The 20794-nt window shown below is 17.3% G+C and overlaps 1 protein-coding gene across 3 annotated transcripts in view; it reads left to right on the top strand.

The window, feature by feature from the left end:
• Positions 1–330: 330 nt before the first annotated feature.
• LOC114578114 (SPARC-related modular calcium-binding protein 2) overlaps positions 331–20794 on the top strand; it is a 37319-nt gene continuing 16855 nt past the window's right edge. For all 3 annotated transcript variants that reach the window (XM_062077725.1, XM_062077726.1, XM_062077724.1), the window contains exon 1: positions 331–472. In XM_062077725.1, the coding sequence (XP_061933709.1) occupies positions 383–472 (90 nt within the window). In that variant the 5' untranslated portion in view covers positions 331–382. The remainder of the gene's footprint in view (positions 473–20794) is intronic.

Genomic DNA, 20794 nt, shown 5'->3' with positions numbered 1-20794 from the left:
TCTGCCATCGGTTACCGAGACAGGCTGCTCCAGCAAACGAGCAAGTGCCAGTTGCTCGACGGCAGTTGCCACGGCTGGACATACATTTGCGTTCTTCTGTGGAAGTGCATGCAATTTACCCTCATTATTGTTCTTTAAAAGAAAATCAAAAATCTATATTAATTACGGAAAACGAAAGTGATAAAAAGATTTAACAAGATTGTAAAAACACTTCGAAGAAAAGAAACGCAAGTAGAAAAAAGAAGAGAGAAAAAAAGATCATGAAAAAGAAGATACCATGTGCTAGGAACAGTGAGTATATGTGAGTGACGTGCGTGTTACTTACGTATCAGACTAGTGGCTTAGTCCTTCGACCCTCGAGGACGTACCACCAACTGAGGATATGATGATGATTCCGATGATACACGTTGCCATCCTTCTGTTCGTCTTCGTTCATCTCAATGCCGCCATAAATACCATCACTATGGCTAAGGTAATTGGATGTTTCTTCATTTAAAGACTCTTTTAGATATTTTGAAATATTCTTGGTATTTATTATTATTTAGATTAAATTTTATTATTTTTTTTTTTGAAATAGTTAATGTTTAGAGAAGAATTAGTAATAGAAATTTCTTAAAAATAAATTATTTTTTAAATAGAATTAAAATCTATTTTGCTCGAATATAATTTCTTTTTATTGCATTATTTAAATTAATGAAAAATACTTTTTAGAAATTCTGAAAATTTTGTGCAAATTTTTTTATAAAATAAATTAAATTTTATTTTTGTTAAATTTATAAATCTATGTTTTAAAATTTATAAAAAAATTGTTAAATTTATTAAGTTAAATTAAAAATTTAGCTAGGTTGATTAAAAAGTCAATTCGATACTAAAATATTATTTTACATTTATTTTATATTTCATAAAGTATTGAATTAAATGAACTTCAATATTTTTATTTTTAATATATTAATGCTTCTATTAAATTTAAACAGGCAATATACCATACAAATGTAATTATTTATGTAGAGTCGGTTAAATTGTTCACTGTAGTTAAAAAATATTCGTTCAGCATAATTGATTTTTTGATAATTAAAGCAGATGATAACTATGAAATGATAGATGAAAATAGTATTTTTAACGATGAAAGGAAATTTTTTTTTATAATTGTTTAATTCGACAGAAAAATTATTAGCACTCAATGTGCGAGTACAAGCGTTCTACAGCTTTTTAAGTATCCCGCCATGCAATACAAATAATCTTTTGTTTGTCCCAGGCAAAGAAGAAAGGTAAATAGCAGTAATATCCGACGCTCGATTAGAGATCCGACAATGTAATATTTTTTTTTAATTTAATTATAAATACACGATATCAAGGTTCTGACTCTGTTTCTGTTTTTCTATCTTTCATGTTTCACTCTCTCTCCCTATTTCTTTCTTTCTTTAATATTAATGATCAATCGAGAAACTCTAACCAGTATTATACTCGTTGTTAACTTAATTATGTGGAGCACCCGATAATTTACTGCTTTTACACTCAGTGGAAAGATAATTTTGATTTCTTATTACGAAATTTTATTACATTATACTAATTCTCTCTCTCTCTCTCTCTCTCTCTCTCTCTCTCTCTCTCTCTCACTCTCACTCACTCACTCACTCACTCACTCACTCACTCACACACACACGCACACGCACACGCACGCACGCATGCACGCACGCACACATATTCATTTACTTACTCGTTTGCTTATTCTTTTTCTCTCTGACTTTCTTTTTCTTTCTCTTTCATAATTCCAAGAAGGATTTTAAAACGATAATTTTTTCCACGAAATAGTAATATTCTTTATCAGTGCATGGTAATATATTTGGAATCTCAAAGTATTATGGTAAAATTTTCATATTGCATGTATATGATTCATCATTAATTTAATTAAAATGTTTATTTTAAAAACAATAATATTTTGACATTTAAAAATTTCTTATAGTATTCTTATAGTATTAATTATTAGATTATCTTATAAACAATATGATATTTCTGAGTGATATGTGATAAACTGAATTCAAAATAAACGAATAATATATTTTTGTAAAAAACGCATAAAAAAACTGATACAAAATTATTAAATTATTCTAGAATTAATCAATTATTAGTTTTTTATTTGTATTATAATTTTTCTGTGATTAATATGAATTAGTTTCATTTTTATTTTTTATAAAACATGTGTTTCGCATTAATATATATACATATATAATATATTTCATATAAAAAAATTAATAAATATATTTATTAGAAATGAAATATATTATAATAAATAGAAATTTTCAAAATTTTAATTCATACTATTATTTTGTTCAATCATAATCAATTTATTAAAATATTAAGTGAATATTATAATATGATATTACAATAATATTTTTAATTAAGATACATGTTTAATTTTGTTTTACTTCTTTATATATTTATATATTTTTTTTTCAAAGATTTATTCATAAAAAAATAAATCTTAAAAAAAAATACAAATTATGGCAATTAATTTTTAAAATAAAATTCAGAAATCAAGTAATCAATTTCTAGATTAAAATCCATAATAGAAATCATGACAATTAATCAATTTCCATAGTAATACTATTGTAATACATAGATGATCTACGATGGCAATCATTAAAAAGAATCGTATTTATTTATGTCGTGATTATTCATTTCGTTATCGAATTAATTATGATAAAATTAGTAATGTCCAACATCTTATTCTTTCTTCACACTACCAGTTTATTTGTAAACTAACACATATTTTTTTCTCATAAAGAAAGAAACAAGCTTCAGCATAAAGATAGAGATAATATAATTTTTCATTTCGACTTTATAGAACAATTATATATAACTATTATTATATATAAGCTTTTAATTATTTTTTTAACAATTAAATAAAATGGAAAATATTGCATATCTATGTTTCATTGTCAATCGTGAAAATGTTATTTGCATTTTTTTCGGAAATATATTTTAAAATATATGTTTCACATACTTTATGATTTGAAAAATGATGTTAATATAGCAAAATAACGAAGTTAATAAACCGCGAATATTTTATAGTTGGATAGTAGATTTATACTTGATAGTTTTGTCATTCTGTTTGTTCTGTTTCTTGGATTATTTCTGCGCCAGTCTTTCTTGATATATCGGGAAAATGTTTATATTCTTTGCAAAGCGCACTATTCGCGTTTTGTGTTTGATTCTCTTATATTGTATTCTATGTGACATTTTATTTTATATGATTAATTATAATTTTTAATTCTATTTTATATATAAAAATTTATACAAATACAAATTTTTCTTAATTAATAAAATTTTTTATAATTATACGAAATATATTATTATATATTTTAATTCATAATAATTAATATATTATCTATTATTCATTTGTTAGAAAATAAAATAGGAAAAAAAACATTAATCGTCATTGAAATATTTACAGTCACATTATATAATCTTAATAATAACATAAATTTATCATAAACGATGCTAAACAGTTTTTTTTATTTATTTTATTGTTATTTTATTATTCAACAATTATTTATTTTATAAAATTCATGTCGATTAAATTAAGAAAAATGAAAAATATATATATATATATATAAATGAGAATATTTTTATATCAAAAATCAATTATATTAATTAATTACTTAGTAAATTCCATATATGCATTATATATATATTTTATGATTGAATAATATATATATATATATATATATTTATTCAAAAATAAAATTTAATTATTATTAGCTAGTATCGAGAATTATTTATTTTATGTTTTTAAAAAATCATTGACTTTTCGATAAAAAGGATATTCAAAGATTATGTTTAATTTTTTTTTTTTCGTGTTCTCGAAATAATATATATAGATACAGATTTGTTATTCAATGGAATTCATAAGTATACATATTTAGCATTCAAATAACTTTTTTTTTCTTTTTAGTTTTTTTTCAGTTTTTTCATTTACACATTTTTATCTATAAATATATTATTTTTTTCTATCTCATATTGTTCTCATTTTGTATTTCATATTGATTGATCTTCGTGTATACTTAAATGCACCATTAAACAATAATATTGTCAATATACAAATTTCACTTGTAATAAAAATCATTCATTTAAAAATTCCATTATTAATAATTATTGAACGCTTTTTTTTTATTTTTTATATTTTTTTATCAAATATTTTGAAAATTAATATTATATATTTTGGAAATTTTTATAATTTTGAGATTGTAAAATTTTTAGAATTTTTTAATAAAAAATTTTTTTGATGGGTTTTTTTATTTATAATAGATATTAAAAAAATAATCTAATTAATGGACAATTATTGGAATATTTCCTTCTTTTATTGATATAATTTTTCTATTTAAAATAAATATATGAAGAAAAAAATGAATAAGCAATCATGAAAGAGTGAATAAAACAAGAAACAGATAAAATGAAAAAATATGAAAAATGAAAATATTTTTATTTAAGAAGATATATAATAATAAAATTAAAATATCGCTATAATTGTATTAGTACTATTAAAAATATTAGTTACTATTATATAGATATTAATATATTGATGTTATATACATAATATATTACTTATGTATATAATAGTTATACATACTACAATTATTTATTTATTATATTCATTTTTTAATTATATTTATTTTTTTTTATATCCATAAAAATTTTTGTTTTTTACTTTCTAAAAGAATGTATTTTTATCTCTTTCATGAATTGATTGCATAACGAAATAATACTCATATTAATTTTCTAATTTAATTTTTATGAATAATAAAATCATAATATTATTATGTTTTTCTTAAATTATATAAATATTTTTCATAATTTATAATATGTAACATAATTTATATTATATTAATTATTATATTAATATAATTTATATTAAAATATTATTAAATTTATATTAAGCTTAAAATATAAAAAAGCAAAAAATAATTCCTAAATTTAAAAATAAAGATAATTATTTTATTAAAAAAATAAAATATAATCTTAAAACAACATTAATTAAAACATTTCAATTAACAGAAAATTAAAAAATCTACAATTAAATTGATTTGGTAATTAAAATTAAAATCAAATATTTTAATAATATTTTAGATTTACAGATTAAAAAGATATATTTTTATTCTTTCTAATATATTTCTAACATTTTTTTAATATATTTCTAATATATTTCTAATAATCTTTCTAATATATTTCTTTTATAAATATGTATATTAATAAAATTCGAAACTCCGTACTTATTTAATATATTAAAGAAATTACTTAATGTTTTATATCACTATTCTAGATTAGATATATCTAATTACAATATAATTAAGAAATGTATTAAATTAAATTAAAAGACACGTATTTTCAAGAAAATACAAAATTTTAGTTGGAAATAAATATCATTTTCTACCAATTTATCAAATTGATTTCATATACTTGATATGATGTATAATTTGATATATATATAATAAAACAAGTATACAATTTCTATGATCAAAATGCTTTTTTTAAATATATATTTTATTTTTACCACCTTTCTTTTATTGCTATTTTATGAAAGTTATGTAAACTTTCTCTCTACATTCATAAATATATTGAAATAAAAAAAAAATACTTTTTATTTTAAATAATAATATGCAAATATATAATCAACGAATATTATAATGAATTATAATATTATATTCAGAAATAATTTTTCACATTATGTTCATTATTTGAATCTGTAGAGTTACATTTCAATTATGAACAAGCTAAATTTTTTTAATATTAAATTGATACAAAAACATAATAATAATATCATTATTAAATAATCACAACTATAAAGTATTTTTTTAATATTAAAAATAATAATATGTCATTAACAATATCATTAATTCTCAATAACATCCTTACTATATCATGCTGTCATTAATATTTAATACAATATTAAGTTTGTTATAAAACATTTCGCATTAGTAATTTTTGCGTGCCATCATTTATTAATATAGTAGATTGATATTATTTATTAAAATAAAAAAAAAATAAGTTTATGATTAAAACTTATATTACATTTTCAACTAGTTTTTTATTCATAATATAACGAACAAACGATATCTCTATTACAACTAATTATGTTTTATTATGTTTAATTATGTTCCCATTCCTTATTTTCTCATTGTTGAATTTAACTCATTAATATGGAATGTATATAAATCGAAGACGAATTTTGTGTGTCACATTTTTGTAATGATTTTTTAAAACTGATAAAAAATCAATCTAACTTCGAAAGATGCATATGTTATTACATGTGTTATAAATGTAATAGTTATTATTATATAATAAATGTTATTATTATATAGTTGGAATGAGAGACAGCAGTTTTTACTTCCAAATATATTTAGTTATAAATTTAATCAGTTATAAATTTTATTATAGAAAAATTTTATAAAATGAAGATTCTAATAGAGAAGTAATACAAAAATATTTTTTTCTGAAATTATATTATATTAATAGTATATATATTGTTCTAATTATAATCAATATTTTTTTTGAATTAATATATTTGTTTCAAAATAATATCAATAATCTTAATCAGATATCACTTCAACTTTGTTTTTTCAATTTTATATAATATATATAAATTTATTTTATTTTATTAACATATTTTTTATTAAATAAATAGTATTTATATTTTCAAAAATTTAAAATATTAAAATTATAAAACATTAATTTTGATTAATTTTACAATTTTATAAAAATATATATATATTTATTTTCTTGTATAATATATTTTTAATAAATAAATAATATTTATATTTTCAAAAATTTAAAACATAACAGAACAGAATAATTTTAAAAAATTATAATATTAAAAATATTAAATATTAAATATAAAACATTAAAAAATATTTAACAAATATTTGACAATATATATAATATATATATATATAATATTTTTAAATAGAATGCTATTTTTTTTTATTGCAATGTAATAGCTGATGTTGAGAAGACTTCAATAAATATTAATTATTGAAAATCATGCAAGGTCAAATAAATAGTACAATAAACTTTTTTACAAAACATGTTCGAATTGGTGACTATTTTATGTTTAATATTGATGAACAACATTTTTCATGCTTCCCAAAGAAAAAAATCTAATGGGCTCAAGTTTAGAAAGCAAGATGAAGAAACAAATTCTTTACATCTATCGATTTGGGTAAAGTTGGATAAAGTTAAGTCTCTTATTGTCTGTTATATGCTAGAGTGTTATATGCTAGACATCTGTCGCTGTAACCATATCATTTGACAAATATTTAATTATACATTTATATACATTTTCTAATAAAGTCCTCAATCCTACTTTGTATAAAGTGTTCATATTTTTCGCCAATAAGATTTTCACCGATAAAATACGATCTGATTATTTGATCAGCAATGATTCCACATCACACATTAACTGACTATTGTCATTGATACTCAACTTATCATAATGGATTATATGGATTATCACCATTTCAATAATGCATATTATGCAAACTGAGATTTATATTTATAAAACAAACTTCATCGGTATATTAAACAGTATATTGAAGAAAAAATCGTTTCATTTATTTGTATTTCATAGAGCCTATTGACAAAATGCAATGCGATTCATAAAATCTACCTAACTCTTGTAACTCTTGATGGAAAATAATGAATGAAATTTATACCGTGTAATGATTCATAGCATGTTTCTTCTATTGATATCTCATGATAGCTTCTATTGATAGCTCATGTTCTCGAGAACTAATTTACAGATTATGAACTACATTGCAAGAATATTTTTTTAGTTTCATTTCTTTCATTAATTACTGTTTTACTATAATTGCTCTTACAAGGAAATTTTCGTTTTTTTTTTCAATTTTGTGCATAATCTTTAAAAATGTTATGTAAATACGAAGGATGTATACTATTTGAAAATCGTTCAATATACATGACCAGCTCTTCAAATTTTGTCACATTTCACCATAAATGATCACATCCACTTCAAAAGAAAACTTCAATTAGATGATCATATAGCTATTTGATTTAGCAATCGACTGAGACTAATTATTTAATTTGATTCATGTTAATATTATGAATAGCTTCTATTTATATTTTATTTTGATTCTCCAGACTTGATCCTATTAGATTTTTTTGTTTGGGGAGCATTGAAAAATGTTGTTTATCAACATTAAACATAAAACATAATGAAAAAAAGTTTATTTTATTTTATTTTACTATTTGATCTTGCATAAGCTTCAATGAAGTTATTGAAGTTTTTTTAACATCAACCATTATATCGTGATAAAAAAAATATAACATTCCATTTAAAATAATAGAGATGAAATTTCGTCTATGCATTTACCCACGCAAAAAATGTTTATCATCATCATAATATGCTCTCCTCTATACAATGCAAGTTTTACAACATTTTTTCATATTACTACAAATAATAGCAATATTTAAGATGGACATAGTACCTCATTTTATATATATATTATATACTTTATCATATTATATATATTATATATAATATTTTTAACGAAATATGAATTATATAATAATATGAAATATGATTATAAGAATATAATTGCTATTATATTATATATAATATAATATTTTTATAATTATATTTCATTAAAAATATTATTTACATATAAATATAAATATTATAATTTTAACATAAAAAAAGATAAAAATTTAATTCAAATATTGTAACGAAATAAAAATATGAAATGCATTATTTACAATTACGAAAACTTTAATAAATAATATAAAGAGTAAATAAATTGGTATAAAAAATTAGTAAACATATAATTTTATCATTTTTTCAATAACGAAAAAAAATTTAAAAATAATTGTAACAAAAGTTGTTAAAAAAGTTAAAAATAATTATAATAATAGGAGATTAATAATATATCTATCATATATCAATTTTTATATTAAATTAAATAATTATATCATAATAAAATAATCTACAAAAGATAATGAATAAGATAATTAAAAAAGAAATTTCAATTTATAAATAATATAATTGAAATAATATAATTTATTTAGATGAAATAAATCATAAATTTATGATGTTTCATAATTATATTACATTATTACAATATTTCAAAATTATTTTTGCAGTCATCAAATAAATATGTATATGTAACAAAATTTATTATATATATATATAACAATATAACAATATTTATTTTATCATTTATTAGGTCACAATCGTGTTTTATATTTCTAATTTGATTTTCATAAAAAATCAGATCTTTTATTTTTACTGTGAATATGCAAATTATAACTCATTAGTTTTCGAGATGTTTAATCTTTAGTTAACAAATCTTATCTCAATATTCAAATTTGCGTGTTTTGCATTATTGTGTCTACTTTATAAATAATTATCTCGAATACACATACAAAAATTTGTCAATTTAAGTAGAAATAAAAGCTAATAATTATAAAGAATCTATATAAAATAATATTTTTGTTAAAATTAATTAATTTTATTAGTTATATTAGTTATATTTCTCCCAATAAAAAAATTCTATTATTAAATATTCTATTTATATTAATTCTATATTAAACGTAATAATACTATTTTATTCATTGATATTTTTTATGATTATATCTTTATTATTTTTCGATATTGTCTTGAAAATAATATTATTTCTATTATTATAATTTTAATACATATGTAAAAAAATATTTAACTATATAGTATAAATATAATAAGTATAATATAAGTATAAATATAATAAGTATAAATATAAGTGTAGTGCAATATAAACTTTCAATAAATTCCATTTGGATATTAAAAGTTTTAATAAAATATTTATTTATTTAAAAAATATGAAGATTATAATTTCATACAAAAGTTACTTAAAAAATGTCAAGATTTTAATTAAGTTTTAAACAATAATTGGTAATAATGAAGGTAATAATTTTCATTATTAAATAAAGAAATAGAAATTTTTTAATTTTCAAATAAATATAATATTTCTTAATTTTAAAAAAAAATTTATAGAAAAAAAATAAATAAAAAAATTAAATTGTAAATAAATTTTTATAAAAACATTATATGCACTATATTACATTGGATTCTAATATCATTAAGAAAAAAAAAATATGGAAGTTTTTATCTTCAATATAACATAGTTGGTGAATCATATTTTATTTGAAATATAATATCTATCTACTTAATAGAGATTTTTCATAGAGAAAAAAGAAAAACAACTCATTATAAATATATAATCTTAAAATTCATATCTTAATTTCTCTAGATGAAATGATAATTAATAAGAAGTTGGTTACACAAATGGCGAAGATCAAAATGAGAAAGAATGTATCTAAAAAACCTGTTTGAGAAGAATCAATATCTTATGAGATTCTTTTTTCTTTCTTTTCTTTTTTCTCATATTAAGAAATACCTTCTCGTGTGCTTATCTTGAATATTCAGACGTTAACAGATATTCTTTTTTTTATTTTTTATGAATTATTTTGAATGTTTGTCATATAATTATTAAAATCGATTAACAAACAATTTTTTTTGTTTTGAAAAATTTATTAGAAAAACTTAAAATAGAAACAAGTTAAGTTAAACAAGTTAAGTTGTACTTAATAAAATATAATAGAATTAAATGAATTTAAAACTTTCTAGCTATTTCATGTCTAGATAATTATCTTTAACTTTATCTCCATAACTTCCTTCTTATCTTTAATTCTATAAATAAATAATAATAAATAAATCAATTAATTAATTGCAATTTTTAATAATTGAAATTTTTTTTCAAAATTAAATTTCTTTATTCGAAATGATTATTGAAATTAGTAAAAGTATTAATTTGTTATTAATATTATTATTAACAGAAAAATATACAAAACTTGTTAATAAAAATCTATTAAAAATTTATTAGTTTTTTTTCAAAGATCATATTTATATGCATAATATATAATTTTTTCGAAGGTAAATAATGTTAATAACATAATAATTTTTTAATGATCGTTGAACAATTGTTTTATTAATTTAAAATAAATATTTTAGTCTTGTTTTTGTTTTTCGCTTCTTTTTCATATTTATATCATATTATTATCAATGAATTATTCATTAAATTCTCAAAGAATAGGAATTAACTCTTTCCCGTATGAATATTAATTTTAATTTGATTTAAGTAATTAATGTGCCGATGCGATGAAAAGCAATTATATTCATAATTTTATATATATATATATATATATAAATCAAATATGTATCTTGGATCTTGGATCTTGATTATAGATTATTGAGACTATTAAGTCTAGACTATTAAGATTATTATATCATAGTTTAAATTGAATTATCTTTGATATCTTATTATATTCATTCTATAATCAATTTTTCTATAATTATAACTATGGGGGTACTATAGTATCAATCTATTAAAATTCTTTCTTTGTTTTTTCTTTCATTTTTTTCTTTTTATAGTATAAGAAATACAAACATAGAATGTATATTATAATAAGTAAGCAATATTTCTAAAATGAATTTAATGTCTTGAAACAATGAAAAAAATTTCATAATAATATATTTATATATTAATATATTTTTAATTTGATTTTCTATTTGACTTATAAGATGTAGTAATCTTAGTATTTATCGTTTCATATCTAATAATATTAGCTATATAGTTTAAAATAATCTATGAATAAAAAAAAATTTTAATCTTACTCTGCAATTTTATATTTTTCATATTTCTTCATAATAATTCATTTAAAAAAGAATGATATTTTTGAAATTTTATATTGTAAAATTTATAATAATTAATCATAAAAATATTTAACTGATTCAATATTTTATATTTCTATTTTTCAAAATTATTAGTTATATGCTTTATATTTTATTTTTAAATCACTAAAAAAACAATAAAAATATTAAATATTTATTAAAAGTATTTTAGATTTTTATTTTTATTTTTATTGATAAAATAATTCGGAAAGGAATGGACCATTTTTTTTAAGAGTTTTTTTTTTTTAATTATATTTACAGTTAATGAGAAATACATAAAAAAATTTTTGTTTATGATATAATATATTCACAATGTTAAATACAATAAAAATTGCAAAATTTTTCTTGAAAATAAAAATATAAAAAAATATAATAATTATTTACAATAAAATTATAAAATTCTATTAATTCATATGCTAATTGTTTTATTTATTAATGCTTCAACTTAAACAAATTACAGTGAAAAATAAATAAAAAATAAAAAATAATAAGATTATAATAAAATAAGAAGATTATTAAACAGTATTAAAAGATAGTAAACAAGATCAACAAAAGATGTATTTTGTTTTTACATATTATATTACTATATAATATAATAAGAGTTAATTATAAGAGATTATTATTTTCTTATTCTTCAATTTTAGTAATATAAAATCTCAATATTTAAATTGAAATATCTTCTGGTTTTTTGATATGATTAATAATATTTTTTTATAGAGAATGTCTATATAAATCAGTTAATGCAAAATCATATAATTCATTTAAAAAATGAAATTGATCTTAAAATTTCTCTCACTTTTCATTTTAAATTTTAAATCAAATAATTACAATATTTTATTGAAACATTTGTTTTTTTCATATATATTCTTATAATCTTGCATTTGTTTTTATTTCAAAATTTATTATTTTTATTTTCTTCGTAATAAATTGATTTTTTCATATTTTTAATTTAAAAATAATATTTCTACTAAATCTTTCTTATTTGGTTAAATTATTTTATTTTTAAGGATTTATTAATAGATCGACGAAAAATTAATTACATAAAGTATTAATATATTCGTGGGATATTTTAGATAATTTTAGAAGATTAATCCTAGAAATTAAAAAAAATAAAAATTGATATATAAAAACATCGGTTAAAATTTATTTATTAAATTATAAGTAATTTAAATTTTTATTAGAAGCAACGATATTTTTATACATCAATTTTTATGTATGTTTTAATGTTTAAAATGGAAAAAATATTTCATAAATATATTAATATTTTATATAGAATAAGACTTTAGATTCATTAATTTAGAAATAAATTTTGAATCATAAATCGTTAAATATGTTTTAATTTGATATACTAAATAAAAAAATTTAATAATATATATGTCAATTTTTATATTTTAAAAAAAATTCTTATCAAATTTGTATATTTTAGTAGAAAAAATGAAATTACATGTCATTCATATATCACATACCTATTCATATATGAATAGAATATAAATTATTACATCAAGTAATTATAAGAAATTAACTATTATATCAAGTAATTATATGAAAAATTATTTAAATGATCCAAATATCTTAAATATTATACATCTCTATATATACCAGTTTATAATATATAAATATTATAATATAATATTTTTTTTTCCTCTTTTTTTCATAATAAAAATATTTTTTATCTATGTAATATTTTTTTTTTCACATTCCATTTTCTTAGTATTTTATAATTCCTTAAATAGAATTGGAGTTACTTAGGAGAAAAAAAGAAAAATAAAAGAATAATACATTCTTAATGCATTATTTTATTCGTGATATTTGATCACGAACTTATAATTAATAGTAACTATCACGAAAAATGTGGACTGATAATAAGCGCGCGTGTCATGACGATGATGCTGTCAAGATGTGATAATTAACAACTGATATTATTAGACACAAACCGTTTCTATGCACTAAGAATTAAAGAAGAAAACTATTTTAATTAACATCCATAGTTAATAGATAAACAAAATGTCATGAAAATGATTTCACTATTTCATCGTTATATACTTTATTATAACTTAAATGATAAAAAAATATAATAATATAGATAATTTCTGTATTGCTTATAGTGGATATTACAATGACAAAAAGATGATTTTAAATTGATTTTATTGCAAAAAATGGCTGCACATTTTGCACATTTTTTGAAAATAAAAATAATTGTATAAATTATGGAAAATAAAATTTGATTATGCAATTATGCAATTAATCGATACAATCTTTTGTTCCTTTTTAAAATTTAATTTGGATTATAATAAATTAATAAATTAAGTTTTTTATAATAAAATTTATAAAGATTTTATTTTAATTTATTGGAATAAAATATTATGTCTAAAAAAAATTGTCATTTTCATGAGTTAACATTAGTTTTACATTAATTTAATAGTATTTATTTCATAATTTCATAATTAATTTAATAATAATAATAATTTGGTTCAGATAATATATATATATATATATATATGTGTGTGTGTGTGTATATATTATTATTATTAAATTAATTATGAAATTATGAAACAAATATATATATATATATATTTATAAATTTAATAAGAAAATTCATTTTCTGTTTAATTATCTTAAATATTGAAGTGTTTTATTAATTTATTATTTCTTTTAAAAGAATAAAAAAAATAAAAAATTCTAAAAAAGAATAATATAATTATTCTCAAAAATAATATAATATTTTTAAGATCAGATATCGTAAATTTAAATATTGTATCGACTATCTGAATATTAATTCAAGATTAAGATTTATACAATCCGATAATATAAAAAAATATTTATATTATCTGATACTAGAACATATCAAATTTTGATTAAAATCTTTATAAAAAACCTTTTTATAAAAATCTCTTTACATATACAAAATAATTAAAACAATATACACAAAATAATTAAAAAGAATTATTAAAAGCTTATTAAAAAATATAACATGTCTTTTGATCACAAAAATGAATAGATATAATAGTCTATAATTTATAGGATACGAACTTATCAATTTATATTAATATTAACCATAATTAATTAATTTTTTTTTTTTTGCATTAATTGCATAACTGTGACTGGATTCAAAAATTAGAGCTAATATTCAAATATTGTTTGCTTAGAAGAACTCTTCTTATGTACAATATTTTTAAAAAGATATAATATAAATAAAATGATAAAAATACATAACAACGATAAAAATATTTATAATTATACTTGCAATTGTTGTTTATTGTTATATTATCTTTATTTAAAAATATTTGAAAATATATTTTTATATTTAAAAAAATCTTTATATTTAAATTTTCGGATTTAAAAAATTTTTTTTAAAATTGCATTATAAAATTTAATATTTAAATTATAAGGAAAATAATAAGGAATATAAAATAATGTTTATAAAAATATGGAATAATAATATGGAATATAAAAAAATATCTTTTTTATACATTATTTTTCAATTTTATTCCAAGTATATCTAACAAAATCATTTATTATTATTCTTCATTTTTAATTATTATATTGAATGTATTTTATTCATATTTTTTTTCTCTCTATTGAATTATTATACTTCAGGATTAATATTATTCACTTTTTAATTAATTATTTTCATCTTTTTTTTTATATATTGATCTTAAAAAAGAAAAAATGAATTATTGTTGAGAAATTATTGAAATTTCATATATATAATTTCATATATCATATTACTAAAATAATAGATGTGACTACAAACAATCTTTATTCCATTTAACATTATTAATTACTTTTTACAAAATTTTATATAATTAAAAATAAGAAAAAAGGATAAATATGAATATCCTATGATTAAAAAAATTTATTTTTCAAATTTAATAAAATATGATTTAAAAAAATAATTTGGAATAATTTTGTGCTCAAAATATTTATTTAATATTAATTAATATTGCTAAATCTATTGCAAAATTATATTTATAATGCATTATAAATTTTATTAATGTATTATAATAATTGGTTAATATAACTGAACGAAATAACATATTTTAACATCCCAACATATCTAAATAATATTGACATTTAACATGATACGGATATTTAAAGTATCTTTTTTATGTTGAATATAAATTTTTTTGTATTTTTATTATTTTATTTGAATAAATAATTTATTTTAAATTATTTTAATTTATTTATTTAATTAAAAAGCCCATAACAATTAATTATTAATTGTTATTAATTATTAATTGTTATTAATATTAATTATAAATATAAACTTTCATGTATTTGTTTATCTTAAATAAAGATAACATTTTAATTATTTAATTAACTTATATTTTAATTAAAATCGAATCATCAAATCATAAATGCTCTAATTTTAATATTCAATAATAATAATCTCTCAATCAATGATATATTTCGAATAAAATTACAACATAATATATTAAAGAAATTTTTTTTTTAATTTTTTATTTACTGCTTGAATATCAAGATGAACTTTATGTTATAATTTTGAAATGAAAAATTTCCAATTTCACTTTTACTATCCGAATAATCAAAGTGAGCTTCTTATATAATCTCTATGAATTATTTAATAATAAAATAAGCAGAAAAATACAGTTTTTTAAAAATCTGATTGAAAAAATCTAAATGAAATATTAACAAAAACTTGAATTTATATAGATATCATTTTTTGATTAAAATAATTGTTGATATGTTTCATGAAATAAATTCTTCATTCTATTCAATCTTTATATATAATCGAAAAAGTAATATATGATCTTTATGTATCGATAAATATGCAGATTATAATTTTATAAATATAAAATTTTGAAGAAATTCATTGGAAAAGAAAAAATATCATTTTTAATAAAGTTATTTAATTAATTAATCTATTAATTATTTAAGTGTTAATTTTATATAATGTTTAATATGTCTTTAAATTTCTTCTCAATTTCGCTACAAATTATCCAAATAAGTTAATATAATTCCATATACATATAAAATTGATGATTCGATTTTAATAGAAATAATTATAGATATTAATAGAAATAATCAAACTCAACTTGATGAATGTTCTATGAGAATTTTTCTTATTAATGAACCGGTTCTATTAGAAAAAAATTGATTTAAATTTATTGAAAATTGTTGTCTACATAATCAGTTTTGTCAAACATATAAAACTCTAAATATATAGATATTACATATTACATATTATATATCTTATAAACTGACAATAAGTGCAATAAGTAATTATGGAAGTTAATTGTTTGTAGAAATTTGCATTTATATGTTGTATAGTATTGAATTAATCAATAAACAAAATAAGCACTATTATTGATTTAAAACATTAAAAAAAGAAAACATCAACATTTTAAAAACATTTTAAAAATTTTTAAAATCAAAAAAATTATATTTTTCGATTTATCTTCTTGGTATGCATATTAATTATGTATATGGTTTATTATTGAATTTGTTTTGGTATGAGCTGTAATAATATGAAATCAAAAATATATCATTATATTATTTAAAAAAATAAATATGATTTTTTTATTAAGAAAAATTTTTTTGATAATCGTAAATATTTGCAATTCGTAACTAATTGAAAATTGATTAAATTACCAATTTCAATATATTGCTTCAAGTATTGAATGAATATTATTTTCATTAATAGTCAAAAAAATTAGGTAAATATACAACTTCAAATTCAGTTTTATAATTTATCATTAAAGAAATTACAATTGTGAAAATACAATAACATTAAAATCAAGCATTACTAGTTTGTTTTAAAATTTTAAAAACAAATGCTACTTTTAAATATTTCCTTAATGAATTTCGTAACGAATTCCGTTAATAAATTCCGTAATTAGAATTTTTTAAATACTAATTTATATAAATTATTATATTATATATTACAATTCATATATATTTATATTATGTAAATTATATTACATAAACATATATTGTTTTATTTATTAATTTATTAAACATTCTTACAAATTATAATATTAAATTTATAATATTAATATAATGTTTATATGAATATAAAATTTTTTATGTATTCATATATAAAATTTATGAATATTATTAATCTAATATTATAAATATTATTAATCTTATATCTAATACTAAATCTGAATTCTAAATCTGAATACGAAAAAATTGAATTTTTTAATTATTAAAATAATATAGTTTTTTAATTATAAAAATATTATAAAATTAAATTAAATTATTATTAAACTATTAAATACTATACATATATATTTTTATTTAACTTGAGTATTTCTACAGAATTATTACGCACTATGCTATTGATACTATATGTAACTTAGTGTTCTAATCATTCATAAAATGGAAAATAGAAATGTCAAAAGTGAATGATGATTTTAGCATATGCATATATAAAACTACACATATTTTGTTTATATTCTTCAATTGCAATAAAAATAACATTTATTGTGGTACAGATATAGCAAATCTATTATTCTATTTGTTTTTCTTTTTCTTTTTCACCATTTGAGATCAAATATGAATTTTTAGAAGTTTCTATATTACGATACAATTCAATTGATGGATAAATCAATGACTGACACAACATTGGAAATAATAGAATGATGTTTCAGTTTCGTGTGAATTATTAACTTAAACTCGCTTTAGCTGATGCATATTTATGTATAATGTTTACAGATTTTTATGCGAATTCGATATTGTTTAAATAACAAAGAACAAAAAAGAAAAAAAAAGAAAGAAAGAAATTCATTATTTCAAACAAAGATATTTTGTTGAAAAATTAAAGAAATTTTGTTAAAAATACAAGTAAAAAGCATGAAAATAAGTATAATAGTAAAATGAATAAAATAATAAATATAATAGTAAAATGAAATGAATTTATTGGAGATATTTCATTCTTTTTTTGAATGTAATTTTTTTTTCTCCAAATATATTTTCACTTCATTATTTATTAGCGATAAAAAGAGAGAAAATACTAATCATGGTCTACTGATTCTATTGCGAGTCCTTAGATTTTTTTTTATATCTGATATATTATTCTTATATATTCTGATATACTATCTTATATATGATATAAAATTACTGATATTTGTCTTATAATATAAAATAATAATATAAAATATATAATATATAAATAAGCTTTATCTAAATATCATAATAGACGTTTCTTTCTTTCTAATTGATCGAAAAATGTAAATAAATTATAAAATGAATTTGAAAACTAATGAAAATGAATAAAAATTTAATTATTTTTTTTTAAATTGCGATTCATGGTTTTTTTGGCATTTTTTATTTTTGTGATGAATAATATATGATAATAAAAAAAAATTTAATTTTAAATTTCAAAATTAAGATTATTTTTACATGCATTTTTATTTATAGATTTTCAACAATTTATATAGAATCATTCTGTCATATCATCATGAATTAATTAAATTTATATATTTTATTGGATATGTAATAAAATATATATATATAAAATTATATTATTTAATTTAAAATTATTTTTTAAAATTATTTGAGAAATAATTTATTTTTAAATTAATATAAATATTTCAGAAAATATTTTATAAAAATAAATAAATATATTTTCAATTAAAGCTTAATTTTCGAATTTTATGCTCTAATAAGCTTCAATAATATTAAATATCAATAATGTTAAAAAAATAGGAAAATAAAACAAACTATAAATAATTCTATTAAAAATTTTCTTCTTTTAAAAATTAAATTAAAATATGTCATTCCATTAGTTTGAAAAGAAGTCAAAATAAATAACATGACATTAATGAAATATTTTATTTATCAAATAATAAATAATGCTATTTCAATTCTTTTTAAATTATTATTTAAAATAAATTTCACCTACTCTAATATAAATGTTATTTTCGATTCGATAAAATAATTGATCAGACGGATTGATCAAACAGTTATGAAAGATGACTTATTAATTGATATTTATAACGAAATTTGAATTTTCAACAAATTGAATAAATTTTTAATAAATTTTTTATAAATTTAATAAATTTTTAATAAATTGAAAACTTATAATTAGAGGCATTGACAAATCATTTGATATTTCTTTTGATGTTCGTTTAATAGAAAGAAAGGAATTTTTTAGAAATATTATTGTAATGTATAATTTTTACATATGTTTTTATTTTCATTATAATTAAAAATCTTATTTAAAAAAATTATGCATTATTTTTATTAAATAATTTTATTAAATTTTATTAATATGTCAAAATAATGTATAACAAATATTTGCAATATTAAAACAATAGTTATCATATTTTATAATGCAGATTGATAAAAAAGAAGAAATTTTATTAATATATTTACGGAATATTAATTGAATTGAATTTTAAATATATTAGACTTTATCATTTTAATTTGTAAAAATTTTTCATTATAGAATTGCATATTTAATATTTTTCAATGATTGCATAAATCTTATAAATGGAAACAATAGTAGGATGATAGTAAGATGACTTATGTTAATAAACCCACACTTATCTAATTTTCATTATTTATTATAATTATTTCTAATTATTTCTAATTATTTTCTAATTATTATTTATTATAAATCTTATAAATGCGAACAATAATAGGATGATAGTAAGATGACTTATGTTAATAAACCCAGACTTATCTAATTTTCATTATTTATTTCATTATATGTTCAGTTATTGCATCATGAAAATTAATATTCAAATATATTAAGGTATATTTATATATATAATGATTAAATAATTTATTATTCCTAAGAAGAAAATAGAAAAAATATATATATATTATATATTATATTATATATATATATATATATATATATATATAAAATAATAAAGAATATAAATATATAATATATAATTAATATATAACTATATAAATTATATAATTATATAATAAAAAATTAAATTCAACTAAATATTTTTTTTTCAAAAAATTATTTAAATTAGATTCAATAAAAAATCTTAATGTGTTCTTCGTATACGTATATTTTTCTAATAATTTATA

This window comes from Apis cerana, linkage group LG7 (genome assembly GCF_029169275.1).
Source record: "Apis cerana isolate GH-2021 linkage group LG7, AcerK_1.0, whole genome shotgun sequence".
In the NCBI taxonomy this organism is placed as follows: domain Eukaryota; kingdom Metazoa; phylum Arthropoda; class Insecta; order Hymenoptera; family Apidae; genus Apis; species Apis cerana.
Note: the sequence above shows the minus strand (reverse complement) of the source record. Positions and strands in the feature narration are given on the sequence as shown.